Below are 19,431 nucleotides of genomic sequence, written 5' to 3'. Positions count from 1 at the left end.
TTTTTATTGTTTGTTTGTCTCATTGTGGTGGCTTTGCTTTTACCATGAAAACAAAACAGTATTTTAAAATAGTATTCAATCTCCTTCTTTGTCTTTTTCCACTTCCTTGGTTGGATCAGCAAGTCTGCCTCCTCCACCCTCATGCGCTTCCTCCCTCACATCTGACCTTTCCACATCCGTATAGACTCGACTGCCTTAGTTCTTCTCAAAATTTCCTGTTTAAGAATTCATATTCGATATTCTTCCCCGCTTAATGCTACTTGTTATAGAGTCAGTGTAACTGTTGCCAAACCTTTGAATGACTGTATTACACTTACATATCAGTGATCACTGCAACGTGATAGAAAAAACTGGCTACGGCTCAGAAAAATTCACCTGCAAAACACCTGTTCCAACTTGCCTTCATTTCTCTTCAGTGAGTTGTTTACCATTGGTCTTGTCGAGTTTCCAGCCCATTCTGTCGTCTGCACGCTGACGACGGTACTGCAGCTCAACAAAGTTTGGCTTTCAAAGTGAAACAAACCGAGGAGAATCAGAAGTTCAGCAGGACTTCCATATGGAGACTTGAACACAGGAGAAACCTTGCTGTTCTATAGAGACTCTCGCGGTGACTGGTGACGAAAGAGGAGCTCAAAGTCTCGCAGCTGTTTCATTCTCTGAAGCCTTGAAGCTTCACGTCTTGCTGCGTCTGCCAACTCTCTGCTCCAGGTTGAGGCAGATGAATGGTTCTGACTCAAGTTATCATTCTCCTCACACTTTATAAAAAGTTTAATTTTCCCAAGTCAGCAGTTTTGGGCCTCTTGTGGCGCAATGTTGAGTGTCTGCAGAACAAATTCAGCAGTCAAGCACCAAATCAATGGATGCGGAATGTTGGAGAAGGTTCTTGGATGTGGGAAATGAGGACACGACGAGTGGGTGAAAATATTTCAGACCAATAAGGTATGGAATTATGCAGGTCCAGCCAATGCTGGAGCGTTACATCGGTTTAAAGAAGCGGGTGGTGAGCGCTCACCGTAGGTTTTGCTCCCAGAGGCCTCGCTCACCGACACACTCTGATCCTTGAACCGGTGCCGTTCAGGACTCTAGGAACCTTAGTAGCTTCTGTCAAGCCAACCCACGTTCAGACAGGTTTAAGCGGAACCAAAGTGGGACACACTACGGTGGAAGTAAACCACACACCGGCAAAATGTTTCTTGCTTTACAGGGACCATTTGTTGTCCTCCAGCAATCAAGCATGCAGTGACTTTTAACATGAGGAAATACAGAGGACGGTTCAGAGGGATGCGTCTGTAGTTTGTAGGCGATATGTTGCACAGACGCCACTGTTGTCTGGGTTCCTGTAGCTGTCGGACATCACAGCAAACAAAGCATCTATTTCATTGAATTTGAATTGCGACACGGCCACCGATGAGGTCGCGGTTCGCCAACCCAAACCAACTTCGCAGGTTCTGAACCAGTTTTTATTCCCTTCCAAACTGGCTGGCCTTTTTCAGAAGCCGAGAGTCAGAGTTAACAGTCCTGGTGATCGGCAGCACTCCCCATCTTTAGTGTAATTCCCCAAAAAAAAAAAAAATCCTGGGACATAATGAAATAAAAGCACTGGAAAACCCAACCCAGATGATAAACCAGGACTCCCTTTGATGTTTCCACTGCTCTAGCAAACCCCTCTCATCTCCAGCGCTGAGAAACTGGGCCGGGAGGAAATTCGAAAACTGTGATATTAGAAACGACCACAAGAGGGCGGACAAAGCTCATTTAAAAATTGGAGTTAAGGCGTCGATTGATGGAATTATATTGAGAGCAGAAGTCATGAGAGTCCTGTTTCATTTAATATGTTGATGAAGGCAGCCATCGCCAGGCAAACACCCTGGATGTCTCCGGAAAGATGAGCCGTCTGATTCAGCACCAGGGACAGAGTCATTGTTGTCAGCACCATGGACAGAGTCTTTGTTGTCAGCACCATGGACAGAGACTCATGTTTCAAGCGCCTTCAGCGGCTGCCGATAACTGGCATGCGGCACTTGGCTTTGCTCTTTTTTCTATTAGCACTATATGTTCTTTTATTTCTTGAAAACACTGCACTTACAAACGGTAGATTTAAAGTACAGTATGTTCCTGATGCTCTCTGGCGCCCTCGTCTGGTTGCCGATTACATTTTGGCAACGGAAAATTTACATTTTGACATTTATCTGTGTTTTATGGTGTCGAATCATTTGTCAGTTAATCTCATACATATATATACTCTACTATACATATATATATTCTTATACAAGACGTGACACCTTCTGATTACACAACGAAAATGGATGATGTGTCGCAGGAAATGATGACATATTATTCAAATGATAGATTTGTTTTTGGCTGAATACTGAGGTTGTTATTATGATTGTTGTTTTTTTAAATGTGATATGCCATGTGATCATGTGCACCATTTGAGGGCGTGTGATGGTGAAAATAGGTCAGGGTGGTTCTTTGAGTGGGTGTCACCGTCATGGCGGCCGAAGCGACCTCAGCTGGTTTCTCTCAGTCGGACAACATGGTGGTCTGGTGTCTTGGTCGACCCTCCAGAAACGGGGAAAGGTCCAGGGAGAGCTGGGTCTGAGGGGTTTCCTTCCACCAGAGGGGACGTGAGGGGAAGGCTGTCACACTCGCTCGCCCACTACAACCCGGGTGACGTCACCGCACCTACGTCAGAGGGGACGGTTGGGGGTGGGGCGGCCCGCTCAATCAGCTCAGTGAAACGTGGGAAAACGTGAAGTCGACTGATCAAGCAGCAGCGGCCTTGGAATGAAGAAGAACGGCTGTGACAAACTCCAACGATCGCGTGACGAGACCGACCGGAAAGTTCCACCGTTTCGGTTCTTTACAAGCCGCTGCAAATGTAAATTAAACATTGTGTTGCGGTGATTTTAGGAAAATAAGACGCGACTCGCCTCTGACGTCAGCAATTTGATGCAACTACCAGCAGAATAAATCGCTATTCTCGAGGTTCACAGCCTGAATCGATCCTCACACCCCTGCCCTGCATAGAATGGACTCGCCCACGCGATCACACGTGCTGGGGCAGTGCAGACGTTTTGTTAGTGAGAAATGACTTGGATCAAATGATGTGGTTCAGCCTTTACATTAGTAAATCATGTGTTTTATAAAAGCCAACTCACAACTGTATGTCATTATTTTTGCTCTATCTCTGCCTTCACTCTGTTAAACTGACAAACTCGACCTGCTTTGTATCTGTATTGAATTTATTGAATATATTTCATATGTTTCTGGAATCCAATGAAAGCATTTTGTCAAATGCTATGCTGCATTATAAGGCAAATATATTACTGTATTCTGATGAAAGTACCAAATGATGTATGATGCAAGTACATTTCAGAGATTTCCCTGACTACAGCCTCCTCTACCTTCAGCTGTCTTTATCTTCCTCCCTGGTCATGCCTTTCCTCTTCATGACCTCATTTAACCTCAACCCTGATGGTGGTCTTCCTCTTCTCTTTTTTCCTGCTCCATCCATCTCCAACTTTCTCCATCCCTCACCGTCTCTATGTGACCAAACTGCCTGACTGAGGAACTCAAATAAGCTCTGGGAGCCTCATAGCAACTTCCTGTCTCGACCGTGGCAGCACTCTCCTCTTCAACACCTACCCTGGCTGATGGCAGACGTGGCACTTGTATGTTTCTGACCAATGACGCTAGCGAATAACTGAAGATTTGACATCACACTTACTGATCACAAAACACGAGTGAATGAGTGGGTATTTAGTTCAGAACAAGCTTTCTTCCATGGAGATCCACACCGCAGTGACACACGTCCTGTCACATATTCCACGGTAGTATCTTGTGCTTTTATTTCATTCACAGTATTTTAAAATTGTTTTGTGACCTATTTTTCTGTGACACCTAGTTCCACTTCTTCTCTTGTCGCTTCTTCTGGTCCGTCATACTGTTCTGATTCTGTCAAAAAACTATGTTTTGTTGACTGTTTTTAGGGGCACAAAGTACAGGTGTGAGAGTGTTCATTCGTTGACTAACTTACTTGTTCCATTCGAGGGGGCATGGAGTGCTATTGGGGGGAAGAGTGGAGACCCAGGACCAGTTACATAACTGTCAAAGAAATTAGTTTTAAATAAAGGTTAGGAGCGCAGGAAAGAACGACTCGCTTTGTCTCCACAGTCACGTGTTTTGGGAATCATTTCGACTGGATTTCAGAGCGTGTTTACCGACTCTGTCGTTTCAGAGAAAGTGAATCTATAATCTTAATGAGGCGCGACGATGACGTGCCACATTGCGCTGGTGTTGAGTTTAGCCGGTGAATCGATAGTGGAAGGAGTCAGGAGGAGGAGGAGGCGGGAGGAAGGGAGGGAGGGAGGGCGGGTGTGTGGGGGACGCACCGTGAAGGGGGCCGTCCCTGTTGGAGGAGCTCATCCCGAGGAAGGCCCAGCGAGTCATCATTTGACGAGCGGAGTGCGAGTCGAACCTGCGACCGAACCACGACGAAGGGACCAGAGGAGGACCGTCTGTAAATAGGTAAGCTCCCTGCTCTCCTCTTCTCCCTCATCACCCTTCTGCAATAGAGGTCACCACCGTCGGAGGAGCGGGCGCCGCCGTCGCCATCGGGCGGCCTGCGCCGAGCCCCCCCAGTGTCACCGAGGTGGCATGTCTGACTGACGGTGCGTGCGGGTGCGTCGCTGCTGTGGGAATCGGCAGGAAAAAGCGTCGACTTGACTCGGTCTTCATCCTGCAGATGCCAGTGTGCAGCTTCCCTTCCCCCAGCCGCGGTCCAGGCAGGACGCACGGTGCAGCCCAAAAGATCCGAGTAAACATAAGCGTCGAGCAATAATTCATGAGCCTTCCATTCAAATCTTTTCACCTGTTAATATTTAATGCGAAAAAAAGGAGGGATGGGTTCGTTTTTACTACAAGGTGAGGTGCGGTTGTTACGATTGCCCACCAGGGGCGCTGTGTATCCCGTTATGGGCAGGTGCTGGGAAGAAATGTGAATATTAATGACCTTTCCAGGTGCAATGTTGCATGTGAATGAGCAGAGCATACATGTGGTGTTGACCGTGAATGCATGTGTGTGTGTCGCCTCTTCACAGCAGCCAAGATGGACGTGTTTATGAAGGGTTTGTCTAAAGCTAAAGAAGGGATGGCCGTGGCTGCAGAGAAGACCAAGGAAGGGGTTGCAGTGGCCGCTGAGAAGACCAAGGAAGGGGTGATGTTTGTAGGTAAGAAGGTCACTCGCACGCCTCACACGCCTGCTTTCAGAGGTTATGAGTTGTGATGTCGGTGATGGATGCTGCGAACGTCCTGTCGCCTGACTTGACTGGAGAAGGGAAGAGCAGTGGGGGTGGGGCCGCAGCGTGTCACTGGGAGCAGCACATGTCCCTACATCAGATGGCAGCAGATTGTAGCCTGGGCTCGGCTACCTCCCAGGGAGACACGGACCAAGGCAGCAGCGCCTCATTCGTAACGGAGACTGTTGCAGAGGTCGGAGCTGGTGACCCTTTCCTTTAAGTGGATTGATTGGACTGGTCATGTGATCCGCTCCTGACCTGTAAATATCGACGAGCGACGGAAGAATGGCTCGTAGATGAGAGAGAGGAGCAAAGCGTCTCTGAAGCTGGTGAGATGAGAGCTGAAGATAAATGTGACGCCCAGTCAGTTATCTCCAGTTGTGACTGGACTGCTTACAGTTCCAACATGAGGGTTTTCTCTTGACTCCACTATTCCTGGTGGACACTCACATATATATATAAATCATTGAATTATTACAATTTTCACCCATTATTTTGCCCCCCATACCTCCATGGGGTTCCTCTCGCCACTCAGGTTTCCTCCCAATGTTCAAAATCCTTAAGCAGTTGATGACTAGGTTGTTTGTGGGTGTGAGGGTCCTTCTACACGTGACCTGTGACCTGCCAGCATCTTGCCCTGTGGAGCTCAGAGAGGCTTAAACATCTGATACCGTCTGAGTGTGAAGGTGGTGACAGGTTTGACACTTGTAAAATGAGATAAGCAGATATAGATATAAATATAATATGCCAGTTTTAATTGTTAAAAAGGTCAATACCCCAGACGTGTCTGCACCTGATGTGAGCAGGGATCATCTCAGAAAGATCATAACACACATATTCATCCACACAAATAGTATTATGTGAATGATGTTGATATTATTATTACAGTGTGCAACACTGCACAGATGTTGACATGTTCCAGGCGATGTTTTGTTCCGTTGGTAAACTAAGGTTGTGGTGAAAAGTAGAGCTTGTTTTCTCACTGTATTGTTGCCTTCAAACATGGCTGCTCCATGTTGCCAAAATGACTTAAAAAATGAAGCTTGTATGCACAGAGTTGTCTTCTTTTATCTGCCAAGACAAAAGACGAAACACTTAAATCTTTGACGCACATTAATTTAAAACTTATTTTTGTCAAGGGATTCAAATACTTTTTTCCTCCAAAAAACGCACCTTTTTATCTGAAATATTTGTGCTTAAGGATCATTATTTTCCATCCTGCTCATAATGGTGAAGATTGTGGTGAAATATCTGGCAATAAAGTGTAAAATATAAGTACTTCCAGCCTCGCTGGACTGTAACTGCTCTGAAGTCATAGTTTCATAGTGTGAGACAGTGTAGCAACTGTCACACACAGCTGTTTAAATGACTTCAGCTTGGTCCCTGAATGGGATCGGAGGGGGTTTTCGACCTCGGGTGGCGAGAGGCAGGGGACACCCCAGACGGTTCTCCAGGCCATCGCAACTTGCTCCTCCTTTTTCAACCCATCACTCTCCTCTGTTGCACCCGTGTGGAACCAGATGTGTGGTCCGATTCTTCTGTAGAACGAGCGGCGGTGAGAAACCGTCCAGGCTGCGTGACAGTGTGTGCAGAGCAGGCTGCTGCTGCTGCTCTAGAAAGCTGCGTTCTATGTGCTGGTCTTGGAGGAGGGGTGATGTGGCTCTGATAGGTCAGAGGCCCACCTTTTGGCAACTGCCTGGCCCTGCCCACCCAGCTGAGCAGCGCCGTCCGCCGGAGCAAGACAAGGATCCTGCTGCATTGATTCCACTGATCATCCCTGCCCTTGTTTACACAACAGTGCGGGAAATGCTGCCACACGATCATCACCATATTATTAGCTGGGAACCTCATATTTGTGATCACAATTCACAGCTTTGGCCTTGATAAAGCCTAAGATGAACAACACCTGAATCATTGTTCATGAATGTTGAGAGTCTTACATGGATCGGTGGAGACAAACTGACCAACACAACTGTCCCTGTGGCTCATTTTAGCTGAAAGTAGGGTCTTTATTATTATTTATTAATATATTATTACATTATTAATATCTTTCTGTTCAAATGAATGAACTAAAACTGCTATTGCAATTTTAAAAAAGTGTGTGAAGCATTTATACTTCACCTTTATTCTCGTTCATTCAATTTTTCTTCTTGGTGTTTTGTTTGTGAATCCAATCATTTTTTTAACCGATGTAATATTTCCTGCTGAATCATTGACACTTAGACTCTATTTTTTCAATCAGAGAGTTAATCTTTTTACAGCCAATATTTCCTCAGGTTTTCCTTTGTGATTCATCTTCAGCTGGTTGACCGAGTCTGTGTTTATCATGACGGCACCTCAGAGGTGTCAAACCTCTTCCCACAGAGAGCAAAACAAAAATGGATGGAATGGAAAAAATGGATGATGGAAGCGTTACACTACTTACAGTAGTGCTCAGCTTCCACTGCTCCAGATCATTATGGGATGTGGCTGGTGCATCAGTGATGCTGCTTTGGGGTCGCGTGGAGACGAAATAAACATAAAAGCCCTCAACTGATAAAGGAAATTCCTCCTCACAAGGAGCACAGTTTCCCAAAGTTAGGTCACATGAACTGAGGCAGTATGAACAAAAAGAAAACATCTGACCACCAGTGTCGACAGGTCTCAGCTGACGCAAAACAAAACTTGCACCCACTAGTGCTCACCACCAAAAACAACAGAAGGAGAGGTTGTCACAGTTGGATTGTTACAAAGCGATCATGTTCTTCATGACCTAACAACCATTAATGTTCTACATGAAATCATTATTCTTTTGGTAAATTGTCACACCATTATGAAAACGACATGCTGACATGTTATGAAGCCGCTGTTATACACATTTAATGGGAAGGTGTTTCATTTATATGTGAGAAATGAAGGTCACCAGGTCATGATGGTTTGACATGCTGAAGTCTCCTATATCCTCCTGTCCTCTGCTCCTCTTCAGCAGAGTAAACCTGCTGTTTAATCCTGGAGCCTCTTGGCTGCAGCAGGCAGAGTTGAGAGGCTGAGGAGGGACCAGCACCTCGGCAGCCGGGCACACTAAAGCATGATGGATGGGCCCTGCCAAAGGTCACGGAGCTTAGCAATGTGCTGCAGTTAAAAATTCAACACAAAGTTCACTGACTGTGCTCAGTGGAAGCACAGGAACAGTTGCATCTGGAGCTGTGACATCACAAACAAATCCCTTTGATGGATTAAGTCAAGTTTCCAGGGGTCGTGCAGCCAGTAGATGATATTCACTTTAATATTTGACTGAGACTCGCGGAACACTTCCTCTGAGAGACAGTTGACTTGGCTGACGGGTGATTCATTTGAGATGAATGGAATCAAAATGGAGGCACAATTTAAAAACACTGTTCCGGACGATGATGACCAGACACTGATTCGTGGTGGGCAGTGCTGAGTAGAGACTCATCAACGTGGGATGAACCGCTCTGTGCTCTACTGTGGGATGTTCAGGGGAAGGTCTCACCCATCAGGAAACCATCAGGACTCGGCCGGCGGGCCGGAGCTGGCCTCGCCGCTTGTTGTTGTGGCAGCTAGTGTCCCACACTGGTGGTGAGTGTGGTCCACTCGGCGTGGAGTGCAGGCAGCAGAAGTGGCAAACATCTTCTCGCACAGTGGTTTGGCTCGGCGCCTGGGATAAGGTGAGCAGAGGTGGAGACTAACCAGTTACACTTCCTCTGTTACTTTAATATCTCAATATCTGAGGCTCCTGAGAGTAACTTTCCTGAAGAGGGGTTTTTACTTCCACTTCCACTGAAAATATGCTACTGAGCCACAGGGGGCGCTATTATTATTTTTTTCGGCTTTGAGCGGCACACTTCAGGAATCCCTGCTCTCTGTTATCATATGTAGCAGCAAGTGGTACGTACTGTAAGTAGTGGTAGTGGTGTTCTCTATTTCTCTAACCCTGCCCACCTCCGCTAACTGTGGATGTATCTTTTCAACAGGAGCGTCTAGGGTCAGAAGGTCAGCCAGGATTAACACACAGACTTGGCTGGATATAGATATTATTTTCTAGCTGGTGTGTGTGTACGTTATGTGTGTGTGTTATTTCCACAGCACCATCTGTCGAACACCTCAGTGAAAGCCTGTATGTTTACATTCATTTCCTTGGAAGCTGCATCCTTTCCCTTCGCTTCTGAAGCTAATGTTCTGTTTCTTCACACAGGTAACAAGGCCAAAGACAGTGTGGGCACAGGTGAGTTTCCTCTCTTCCATTCGTATTAGATAAAATAGGGAAAAACATTGCACAGTTGCACATGTACAGGGCTTTTAAAAAGTGATACTTTGATGTGTAATGCAAGGGAACTAGTGATAACAGCTGATGGGAAGCAGATGAGGAATATCAACAAATGCTTTTCAGTAGTACAGCAAGGAAATAGATACAATGATATTTACATGGCTTGAGATGGGTCGGGCTTTAGGAAAGCTATTCCAATTACAAGCTGCCTTGATTCCAAAAGCAGAGTCAGCAAATTTGAGGTTTGACTTTGGAGTCTTTTAGCCAGTCGCCTCCCGGATCTGAGGTTCCTGGCAGGTTCAAAAGGGATCAAGACACAAGGTGAAGGCAGCCCAAGACACAAGGTCTGTGATGGACAGAAAGCACATGCAGACATTCTAAAAGCGTCACTGTGCTGCCGAGTCGTGGACCAGGCGAGAGAGCACTGGAGACAATTACAGTCATTAGGCCTTGAAACGATAAACACATGTACCAAGAACCTCGAAGGCCAAAAATAACCCAAAATCTTAAAGACCTGCTGCAGAACTGAGGACGTGCTCAACGTCTCCATCCAGTGTATATGTATAAACACAGGCTACAATGCTGAGATGTGCTGCAGCTGATGGATGAATCGAAAGTTGCTCACGTTTAAGTTGAGTGTAGAGCAGGCAGGAAAGTGATCCAGACTGAATACATGTGAGAGTCAGTCACTTCAGTGCTGTGCTGTCCGTATTTCTGCTTGTTTTTCTAATAATAACTGAAAGATGAAAGACAATGTTGAAGTGTGACACTCCGTCTGCGGTGAGCGTGCTGAGATTCCGTGACGTGATGTGTGTTTGTGTGTCTGCAGTGGCGGAGAAGACCACCGGAGCCATGGGAAACATTGTAGCAGCGACTGGTCTGGTGAAGAAGGACGAGTTCCCCTCTGACATGAACGTACGTAATAGAGCGTGAGCGACTGTTCTGCTGCTGACTGATGTTGTGTTCCAATGACTCAGAAAACAAAACACTGACATCCACGTAAGCTGTTCTCACTCGTGCCATGTCCAGATGTTTATCCAAGTTCTGGATAAATACACGCTCCGTTTGCAAGTAGAAAAACAAGCTTGCCATATTTTATTCATTTAAAACTTTGACTCCTTGTTAACGTTCAGGGAAGCCATTTTGGATCACTTGCTTGGGGTGACTTGGAAATCCTGGACTAAGTCATGGTTTCAGGGTTTCCACCAGGTTTGATCGAACCTCTCCACAAACAAAATAACACAGAACTGGCCACTCCAGAAGCGATAGAGAAACAAGGAAGCAGAGGGGGAAGTTTTGACATTTATGTAACTGGTGACAGTAAAAACACTAGTTTTTCATCATGAGGAGTAAACCTCTCTCCAGTCTGCAGCCGTCCTCCCGTGGTCCGTCTCTTCATATGTGTGGCCAGAATATCGACTTGAGTTCCACCTGCAACAGACTTCAGTCATTTTGATGTTTCTGTCTGATTTTTTCTGTTAAAAACACACAGTGAAACATTTTATCCGCATGTTTGATCACATCAGAGACCATCTTTAAAAAAAGAGGTCATTTATTGTTTACCTGCGGTGGAGCCCCTGGGTTTATAAATAGGACTCAGTGGACACAGCACACAGCGGGTGATACAGAGCAGGATGGTGGATCCGCCTCCACATCTAGTTGAGTTGGATGGGAACCCTTCTTCGTGGTCCCTCACCTGGTGAGGTCCTGCCCGAGCTGCACCCTAGACACATTTGAAAATATACCTCCCGGTTCTCCGGGAGATGTCTGACAAGTCTGGGCCTCTCTCAGTCTGCTGCTGCCCCCACGACCCTTACTCAGTTCATGGATGAAAATAAAACAGGAAGAGCATCTGCTGCTGCTAATGTTACATTACAGTGACATCATATTACAGTTTAGTGTAGTCAGTGAAGTTTCAGTGGCACAATGAAACCCGACATGTAATTCGTGATTGGTCCTTGCCTTTCGCAGTTGTATATTTGCCTTTAAAAAGACACATTTCTCGTGACTACCCCTGATCTTCCCTCCTGCTGGAATCATCTCCAGCGATGTGACTGCACTGGCCGCCTCCACTCCTCACCCCGGGTGCCCCAGCCACGGCCCGTCAGCTCGGTGACGTGTTGTCTATATCTGTCAGTCACACACGGAAGCCGCGTCCCGACTTAAACCTTCCAAGTTGGAAGCTCTTCTCGCCGGCTAATCTGGCAAATCTGACAGCGACTCTAATGGGCCTCTCAACCGGTCGATCGGAGAATCGCTCGTTTCAACACCGACACTCTGGCTAAGTATGTGTTCCTTTGTTCGGATCTGGACGGAGCTCGGCTGCCGCTGCGCTGATCCCCGACACATATACGTGTGTTGGATGAATTCAAACTCCATTAAGGAAATTCATTTGTCTGCTAGGGGAAAAGGAAAAGCTGAAACCAATTCATGATGCTGTCGCCCATTATGACAACAGAACAGCTGGTGTTAGCTCAGAGGTTGTGTTTTTGCCTGAATTAAGGCAGATAATGGTCTTAAACAGTGAAAACCAAAGAAAAAAGAAGAAACCACGAAAACCTTCCACATGTAAGTGGAGTGCTACGTGCTAAAAGCTATGTTGGACCTTTAACAGTCAGGGTACGTGTCAGCGCGAAGATCGGTTTTGTCCTTTAATAATCCGTGCATGAAACAATGATGGAGTCTATTTGTCAGCACCACTGCTGGTGATGTTAATGTGAGGGCTGTGAAGACGAGAGTGCAGTCAGGGTGGTGGATGAGTTGAAGATACTGGTGATGGACTCAGCAGTGAAGGAGGTCAGATGGTTGGGAGATGCTGTGAGAGTGGTTCAAATGAGACGAGAAAGACTAGACAGGAAGAGGACAGCTGTGACCATGAGCCAGAGCAGCCAGGTGCAAGCGTCTCTGGTTCCACTGTCTTCATCCTCCAGACCAGTGATTTTTAACCTTAGTGCCGAGGCCCATGGTTGGGCTGCAAGCGCCCCCTAGAGGGCCGTGAGACACCGAGTTGTATACATTTGCCAAATATGGTGACAGTAGCGTGTCATTGACTTGACAGCTGCAAATGTGTGATGGTTACCTGCTATGGAGACATTCTGGAAAAGAAAAAAATGATAAAGAAAGTGATGCCGCCCCCAACAGTAAAAACTGTTCACGAAAGCACCTGCTGAAGCAGGTTTCTTTTTATTATTTGGAAAGTTTTATGGCAATATTTTCATTTACGTATGTAATAGAGCGTGAGCTTCAGCCTTCTTTAGAGTGTATTTTGAAAAAAAAAACATAATTTTTATTTTATTATATAGTGATATTGTTTGATTATATTTATTTTATTCAGAATTCTATTCATGACGTACAGTTTTTCCTATTTTCCAAACAGTTTGCATCAAGTGTATTTTTTTTCTTTAGTAAATGTGATGAATATGACTTGCACCTGGTTCTGCTGCTGGTTGAACTTTTCGATGATCATTTCAGGACATTTCACAAGGTTTTGGTTTGTTTACGTGAAAGAGGATTAAATATAGTTATTGAAATGAAGTGTAATAGATCAGTTCTATTCCTCAAATGGCCCCCGGGCCTATTTATTCTGGGAAAGGTGGGCCCCGAGATGAAGAAGGTGAGGAACCCCTGCTCTAGACTTCGTCCGTCCGTGGCGGGTCCTGAGGACAGCCAGCAGCAGCCTCTGACCTGAGTGAGCCGGAGTCTCCTCAGTGCTTGTTTACAGCTATAGCACCAGCGTGACAGCGCACACAGGATTACGCTCTATTCTCCGACCTCATTGACATGATTAGCTGTGGGTTTAAAAATAAGCATGTGACCCGCTCGCCGTGTTGTCAGGGCTCCAGGTAGCAGGTGCAGCAGTGATGCAGCACTTCGTGGCGAGTGAAACCCTGGTGCTCTGCTGTTGAAAAGCTACTGCTGCAGTAGGCACGGCAGCGTGAGTCAGCAGGCGCACGACCGCGAGCCTTGAGCCAGAAGACGGGAAACTCAGCTGTGACTAACAGCATTATTTACACCTTTGCTCTCGTGTTTTGCATCCGAGTGGCTCTTGTGCGAAACAAACATCTGCGCTCTCCATGTTTATGTTTCACTTCGGCTCTCAGTGTGTGAAGCACACACAGACTCTAAGGTCGTACGGCAGTGGGAAGGGAGTCAAGTTGAGGTAGCGTCGGATGAGAAGCAGGTCGAGGAAGAGCACAGCATTCCTCTCTCGGCTGTAATAAGAGCTTTGACTGTGAGCGGTGTGAGTGTGTTTTCCCTCCCGGGGCTGTTGATAACAGCCATGATCGATGATGTTGCCGGACAGATCAAATCCAACTGGTGATGTTTGAACCCTCACTATTCATAAGCAAGCAGCGCACAACAGCAGGAACCTCCACTCCTGCTCCTCCAGCCTGTGGACTCAGCACTGCAGGACACTGTTGACAGTCGAGTGACACCAGTCAGGCCCTTCCTCTGCAGCGCACATGAGCTCACAGCAAAACTACACAATTATACTGCTCTTTATTCATCGTCTATTACTGTTGAAACTCAAGAATTTCTTGCTTTCCCCCATTTTTGTGCCGGATTTTACTCTGCATTGCTATTGATAGTCATATTTATGACACTGTAAATTGATTTGTATTTTTTTTAATGACTGACATTCTTTTTCACAGTATTTCTTGTCCGTCAGAATAATGTATTAAAATATATTGAAAAAAAAACACCATCCATTAATCATGATTTATATACAGATTCTTCTTATAAAATCAATAGAAAAAGAAAATGAAGCATGTAGTGCCAAAGTCCATCCACTTTCTCCTTGTTCTATGATATTAAGCCACCAATATTTTCCTCTATCTCTCTTTTTCTCTTATCATTTGCATCACAACAGTTGTGATGGGTAGATGAGGTGTCATGAAACAGTATTGCGGGGTTGATGAAACAGTGTCCTAACTTTCTGAGACCATTAGATGGCGCTCTTGGTATAGAAATGAAGTGCGGCTTCATTGAATTTAGTTGTTCAAGTCCTAACACTTCACAGCAGACAATGCCATCTGGTGGCCTCTCAAAATCAGGACACTGTATCTTAAAGTCTCATCTGCCCATCACTACAGTGTCATGAAGCCTCCTCCACCCTTCACTACTGTGTCATGAAGCCTCATCTTCACTACTGAATCATGAAGCCTCATCTACCCATCACTACTGTATCATGAAGCCTCCTCCACCCTTCACTACTGTATCATGAAGCCTCATCTACCCTTCACCACTGTATCATTAAGCCTCCTCCACCCTTCACTACTGTATCATGAAGCCTCCTCCACCCTTCACTACTGTGTCATGAAGCCTCATCTTCACTACTGAATCATGAAGCCTCATCTACCCATCACTACTGTATCATGAAGCCTCCTCCACCCTTCACGACTGTATCATGAATTCATAAATAGTAGCTGCCGGGAGCATATTTCCAGTCTGTCAGAAATGCAACTTTATGAAGAAGAAATGGCTGACTCGGCTTATTGGCTTCCCCTGGCAGGTCCCCCCAGTCTTCCACTGTGCTGAGTGTTCAAGCTATTTCCTGCCGAATACGAGTGTTTCGACTGTGGCCCGTCTTGACTCTTCATTTGAGCCTCTGCTCCTTGTCTCTGCAGCCTGAGGAGTACGGGCAGGAGGCCATGGAGGGCCAGGGCGAGGGGATGCTGGAGCCAGAAGGGGAGACATATGACGACTCCCAGCAGGTGAGCAGCTCAGCTCGGCGCCATCGCTTGCCTCCGTGTTGTGACGCCGTCCGAACACGTGGCACGAGCCCTCGCTGAGATGTGTTTTGGAAGAGCCACTCACACAAAGGGGTGTGTGCTCGGAGCAGACTTCACGTCTTACACACAGTTATTTTTAGAAGCTCGCTGCCATGTGAAACAGAAACCACGCTGCGCTTTGATGTCGGATGCTGAAACACCAACAGTTGGATCATCAGCAGATTCGAGCTCCATGCGCCGGAAACAGTCGCCGTGTTCCTGATGACAGGACTCACTTCATCGACTACCCATCCTGTCACAGCCCATTTAGATGAAATTAAAATGCACTTGTTCATTAGGCCTCAGGGATGTCACTCTTCAATTCAGTGGCTGTGACTGGATCTTCATCTTCCCTTTCCTTATCATCTGGTAGCGTTGTGCTCCACATGATGATGTCATGCAGTCGGATGGAGAGGACGGTTTCCGGGCCGCAGTCACTTCTTCCATCCCTGTTCTCATCTCTCTGTGCTTCTTGGTTCCCCCTCCCCCACCCCTCCATCCCTCCCCCCCTTCGCCCGAGATGCATGCGCTCTCGCTCTGAATGGGTGTGGTAAGACCCGCCTCAGTGCATTGTGGGTAATATCAGGAGATCCCTGCATTGCTGTAAATACAGAGCCTGATCTGCAGGCTGAGCATCGGTCGGTGCGTCACGACTCGCGGGTCAGCTGAGAGTGTTGCGCTCAGCAGGAGCTGGGTGCTCATTGCATGGCCACGTCTGAGGAGGCGTGTGCAGCTATGGATGCTGGGAGATCACGACACCTCAGTGAGGCGGAAGATGAAGGACTCTGCTGCCATCTGCCGGCTGAGGCAGGCAACACACCAACGCAGCTCAGAGTGTCACTTCTATATTTACACAGCTCTCATGCACAAGAGATAGATTCATCCATCAGACCAATATTATTTAATTGAGCCAAAGAGGTTTTTGTTTAGCAGCTTCACTCTCATATTAATATTGTTGTCATGAATAAACTTAACTTTGTCAAATGACATATTTTTAGTGTCTAATTAAATTACAGATTTTAATAAGTCATGTAAAAAAAAAAAAGATGGCAAGCCAGGTGATGCTTTGTTGTTCCTGTGCGTGGTCTATTTTTAATTACAAGTTAGATACTACTACTACTGCTACTACTAGTACTCATAATAATACTAGTAGTAATACACTATAATATTGTTTTTGTTTTTTATCTTAATATAATCGGACTAACACACATTTTGTATCTGTTCTAAATGCAACTCAAATGAAGATGTTCTCAACAGACAAGTGGCCGACCCCACGCAGCAGATACTGTCCAGAACATTCTTCAGAATCACCTGAGAGGCGCTGAAGAGGCTCAACAACAGGCTGAAAATATAACATTGTCAGCGTAATTGGCCATTAGTTGCGAGTTAACTCAGCTTTTAGCGCGATTAATTGAGATTAAATATCTCTGTCTATGGACAGCGCTAATTCTGTTCTGTTGGTCACATCTTTATTTATTATTCTTCTTCATTGTTAGTGATGATTTCATTTTGATGAACACAATTCAGTGACTTCAATTCAGCCAAATCTGTTTTGGAGTAGCGTTTTGGAGAGGATCCGGCATTTTATCCGGATACTCTCCTCGACGTCGGAAAGGTTTTAGCTCAAGATGAATATTCCGGTTCCTCTGTCATGTATGAAGAGCCACCTGTGTTGTCTCTGTTCACCGACTGTCCGTCTCCCTTCCCCCCAGGAGAGCCAAGACTACGAGCCCGAGGCGTAAACTCATCATTCCAGACCACCGTCGAACCAGCAGCACAATAATATTTCTAATAATTACAAGGACATGCTGATACCACTGCAATTATCCCCCTGTTGCAAAAAAAAACAAAAGCAGAAAAAGACGAGCATTCCCACAGAAATTGTTCTTCCTTCGAGACAAATCTTTTATGACTCTATATTGTAAATGTTGTTCTTACTGTAACGTGTTGGATGTAGGTATTTATTGACAATGTAGGTTCGTCCTCGCTGTCTCATTTCCTTGACTCCCTCCCAATGAAATGAGACCGGAGCCAGGGCTTGTGACGTCGTGTGTATCTGTATTTAGAGATGTGCAATAGATGTTCATCATCTTCCAATGGGACGTTGGGAGAGGAAAAAATAAATATGTCCGGTTGCAAGCAGATATTAATACAATAATATCCTCCTAAGTGTCGACAATGCCTGTTTGTGGGTTCGTTTGTTACTTTTATTTTTGCATTTCTTTGGGAATTCATTTGGACGTTTTATGAGGTTTTTTACATTGTATCTTTATAGTTGCTTGTGAAATCATTCCAGTAAACTATCTGTTAGAAATGGACAGAGTAAACATGTCTGTGTGTGCGTGTGTTTGTGCGTACTGAAGAGTTGAACAGGTCAAAGTCAATATATTGAGTCTTGAGATCATAATGGTTGTCATTTCAAAGTGTGCTTCGACTGCAGGACTTGTCAATATAAAAGGTTTATGTGTTAAGCCAGATATACAAACACTCTGTACATAAAAAAAAAAACGGAAATAAAAGAAAAACACCAACTTCTGTCGTTGATTGAAGAGTTGATGTCAGGGATATCTAGCAGCGAGACCCCCAACTGCATCACTTGGTTGTTGTTAGTTTATAGTTTAGTTCCGTGAGTGAGTTGCACCAAGCACTTCCAAAAACCTGATCTGAAACATGACCAACGGTTTCATTTAAAGAGAAGCATCCCGAGTTGGTACATTTGCGTTTACTTTAGTTCCGTTTGTCAGGGACACATTCTTTTGTGTGGTCAAGTTGGATGGTTGGATGTTTCAAACCTGAGTTTCATCTCCTTTTGTGGCAGGAAGAAGAAGTCAAAACCTTTATTTTGAAGCCCAAGCATGTTATTCAGCGTCAGCTATTGCTGATGCAGTTGAGTTTTTCCTACGACAGCATGACAATATCAACCCATATAATCGAACAAGAAACCTTGAGAGAACCAGACTCATGTTTGGAGACAAGAAAAGGGGGCGAGGTTATTGACAATTCAATGTTCACCAGCCCCAATGTTAAACGAAATGTTGGCAGGTGGTGCTACACGTGTCTTATTGTGCTCCGCGTTGTTGACTGACTGCTGGCTGTGTAGAATCTGCTGAGTGTGCAGGAGGCCCTTGGCACTGGCCTGCCATTGCTGGCATGCCAGTCTGTGCTGGCCTCTCCGGACTTGTTTTGTCTGAGTTAATCCGACCGGAGCGTGTAAGCTCCCTTGTCTCGGTCTCACCCCCGACAGTATTAAACATTAGGTCCGGCAGCTTGGGCCCCAGACTGGGGTGAGGACGCCGACTCGGACATGGCCTCGCTTAAAAAGACCTTCGGGGGTCTGAAGAGCTCGGGTCACTCCGCAGCTAAAGGAGTCACTGAAACCGCAGGTATGTCGTCGCTTTCATACCACTTTCGATTCAACCTCTTGAATGTTTTTCTTCTGCTCATCTGCAGTGCAGGCGGCACAAGAGGCCGTGCAGCAGGTGGCGGACTCCTCCAAGGAAACAGCCAGCATTGGTAACACACCACATGGCTATTGCGCTTCCTGTCATGGTTATGATGCTCAGACTGCTCTCACTCTCAGCCCGGTGAACAACCTCAAACTGAACCTCTTATTATTATTATCATTATTTTACTTGTTCAAGACTCTAAAGCCTTTAAAGTGAAAATGAATAAATAAATAAAGCCTTTTATATTTATTTTAGATGATGCCCGAAATGTAAGTCCTAAAAAAATGTTCTTTTATCCAGATTTTGACCATCTGTTGCATGATCGATGCATGTTTTTTAAATGCTAAAACACTCATGTTTTCCGTCTTTTCTTTACATGTTTAGCGTTTAGAAGGAGGTTGTGGGTGGGCAGGGGGAATTTTTATTTTTTCCTCTCTGAAACCTTGAAACCACGATAGCGACTCTGTCCCCAGTGTGAGGGATGAGCAAGCCTGACACCGGTTCAGATGGCAGCATGTTGATTCACTTCAGAAACGCTGGTGGACAGTGTTTGAAGCGAGTACGAGGCGCTCGACTGTGACGTCAGTGGAAGCGACCCAAGGGCCCACAAGTGCGTTCGAGACAAGAATCTTCGCGTTTATGTTCTT

General features: G+C 45.8%; 1 protein-coding gene across 1 annotated transcript; it reads left to right on the top strand.

Moving 5' to 3' along the window:
* The first annotated feature begins 4,385 nt into the window (after window positions 1-4,385).
* On the top strand, window positions 4,386-17,665 carry sncb (synuclein, beta). The gene is made up of 6 exons (XM_053880023.1): window positions 4,386-4,530; window positions 5,103-5,231; window positions 9,496-9,525; window positions 10,397-10,482; window positions 15,195-15,281; window positions 17,051-17,665. Exons 2-6 carry the CDS (start codon window positions 5,111-5,113, stop codon window positions 17,078-17,080), a joined length of 354 nt encoding a protein of 117 aa, XP_053735998.1. The 5' UTR covers window positions 4,386-4,530; window positions 5,103-5,110; the 3' UTR covers window positions 17,081-17,665.
* The last annotated feature ends 1,766 nt before the right edge of the window (window positions 17,666-19,431 follow it).

Source organism: Synchiropus splendidus, chromosome 11 (assembly GCF_027744825.2).
Source record: "Synchiropus splendidus isolate RoL2022-P1 chromosome 11, RoL_Sspl_1.0, whole genome shotgun sequence".
NCBI classification, from domain to species: Eukaryota; Metazoa; Chordata; class Actinopteri; order Syngnathiformes; family Callionymidae; genus Synchiropus; species Synchiropus splendidus.
Note: the sequence above shows the minus strand (reverse complement) of the source record. Positions and strands in the feature narration are given on the sequence as shown.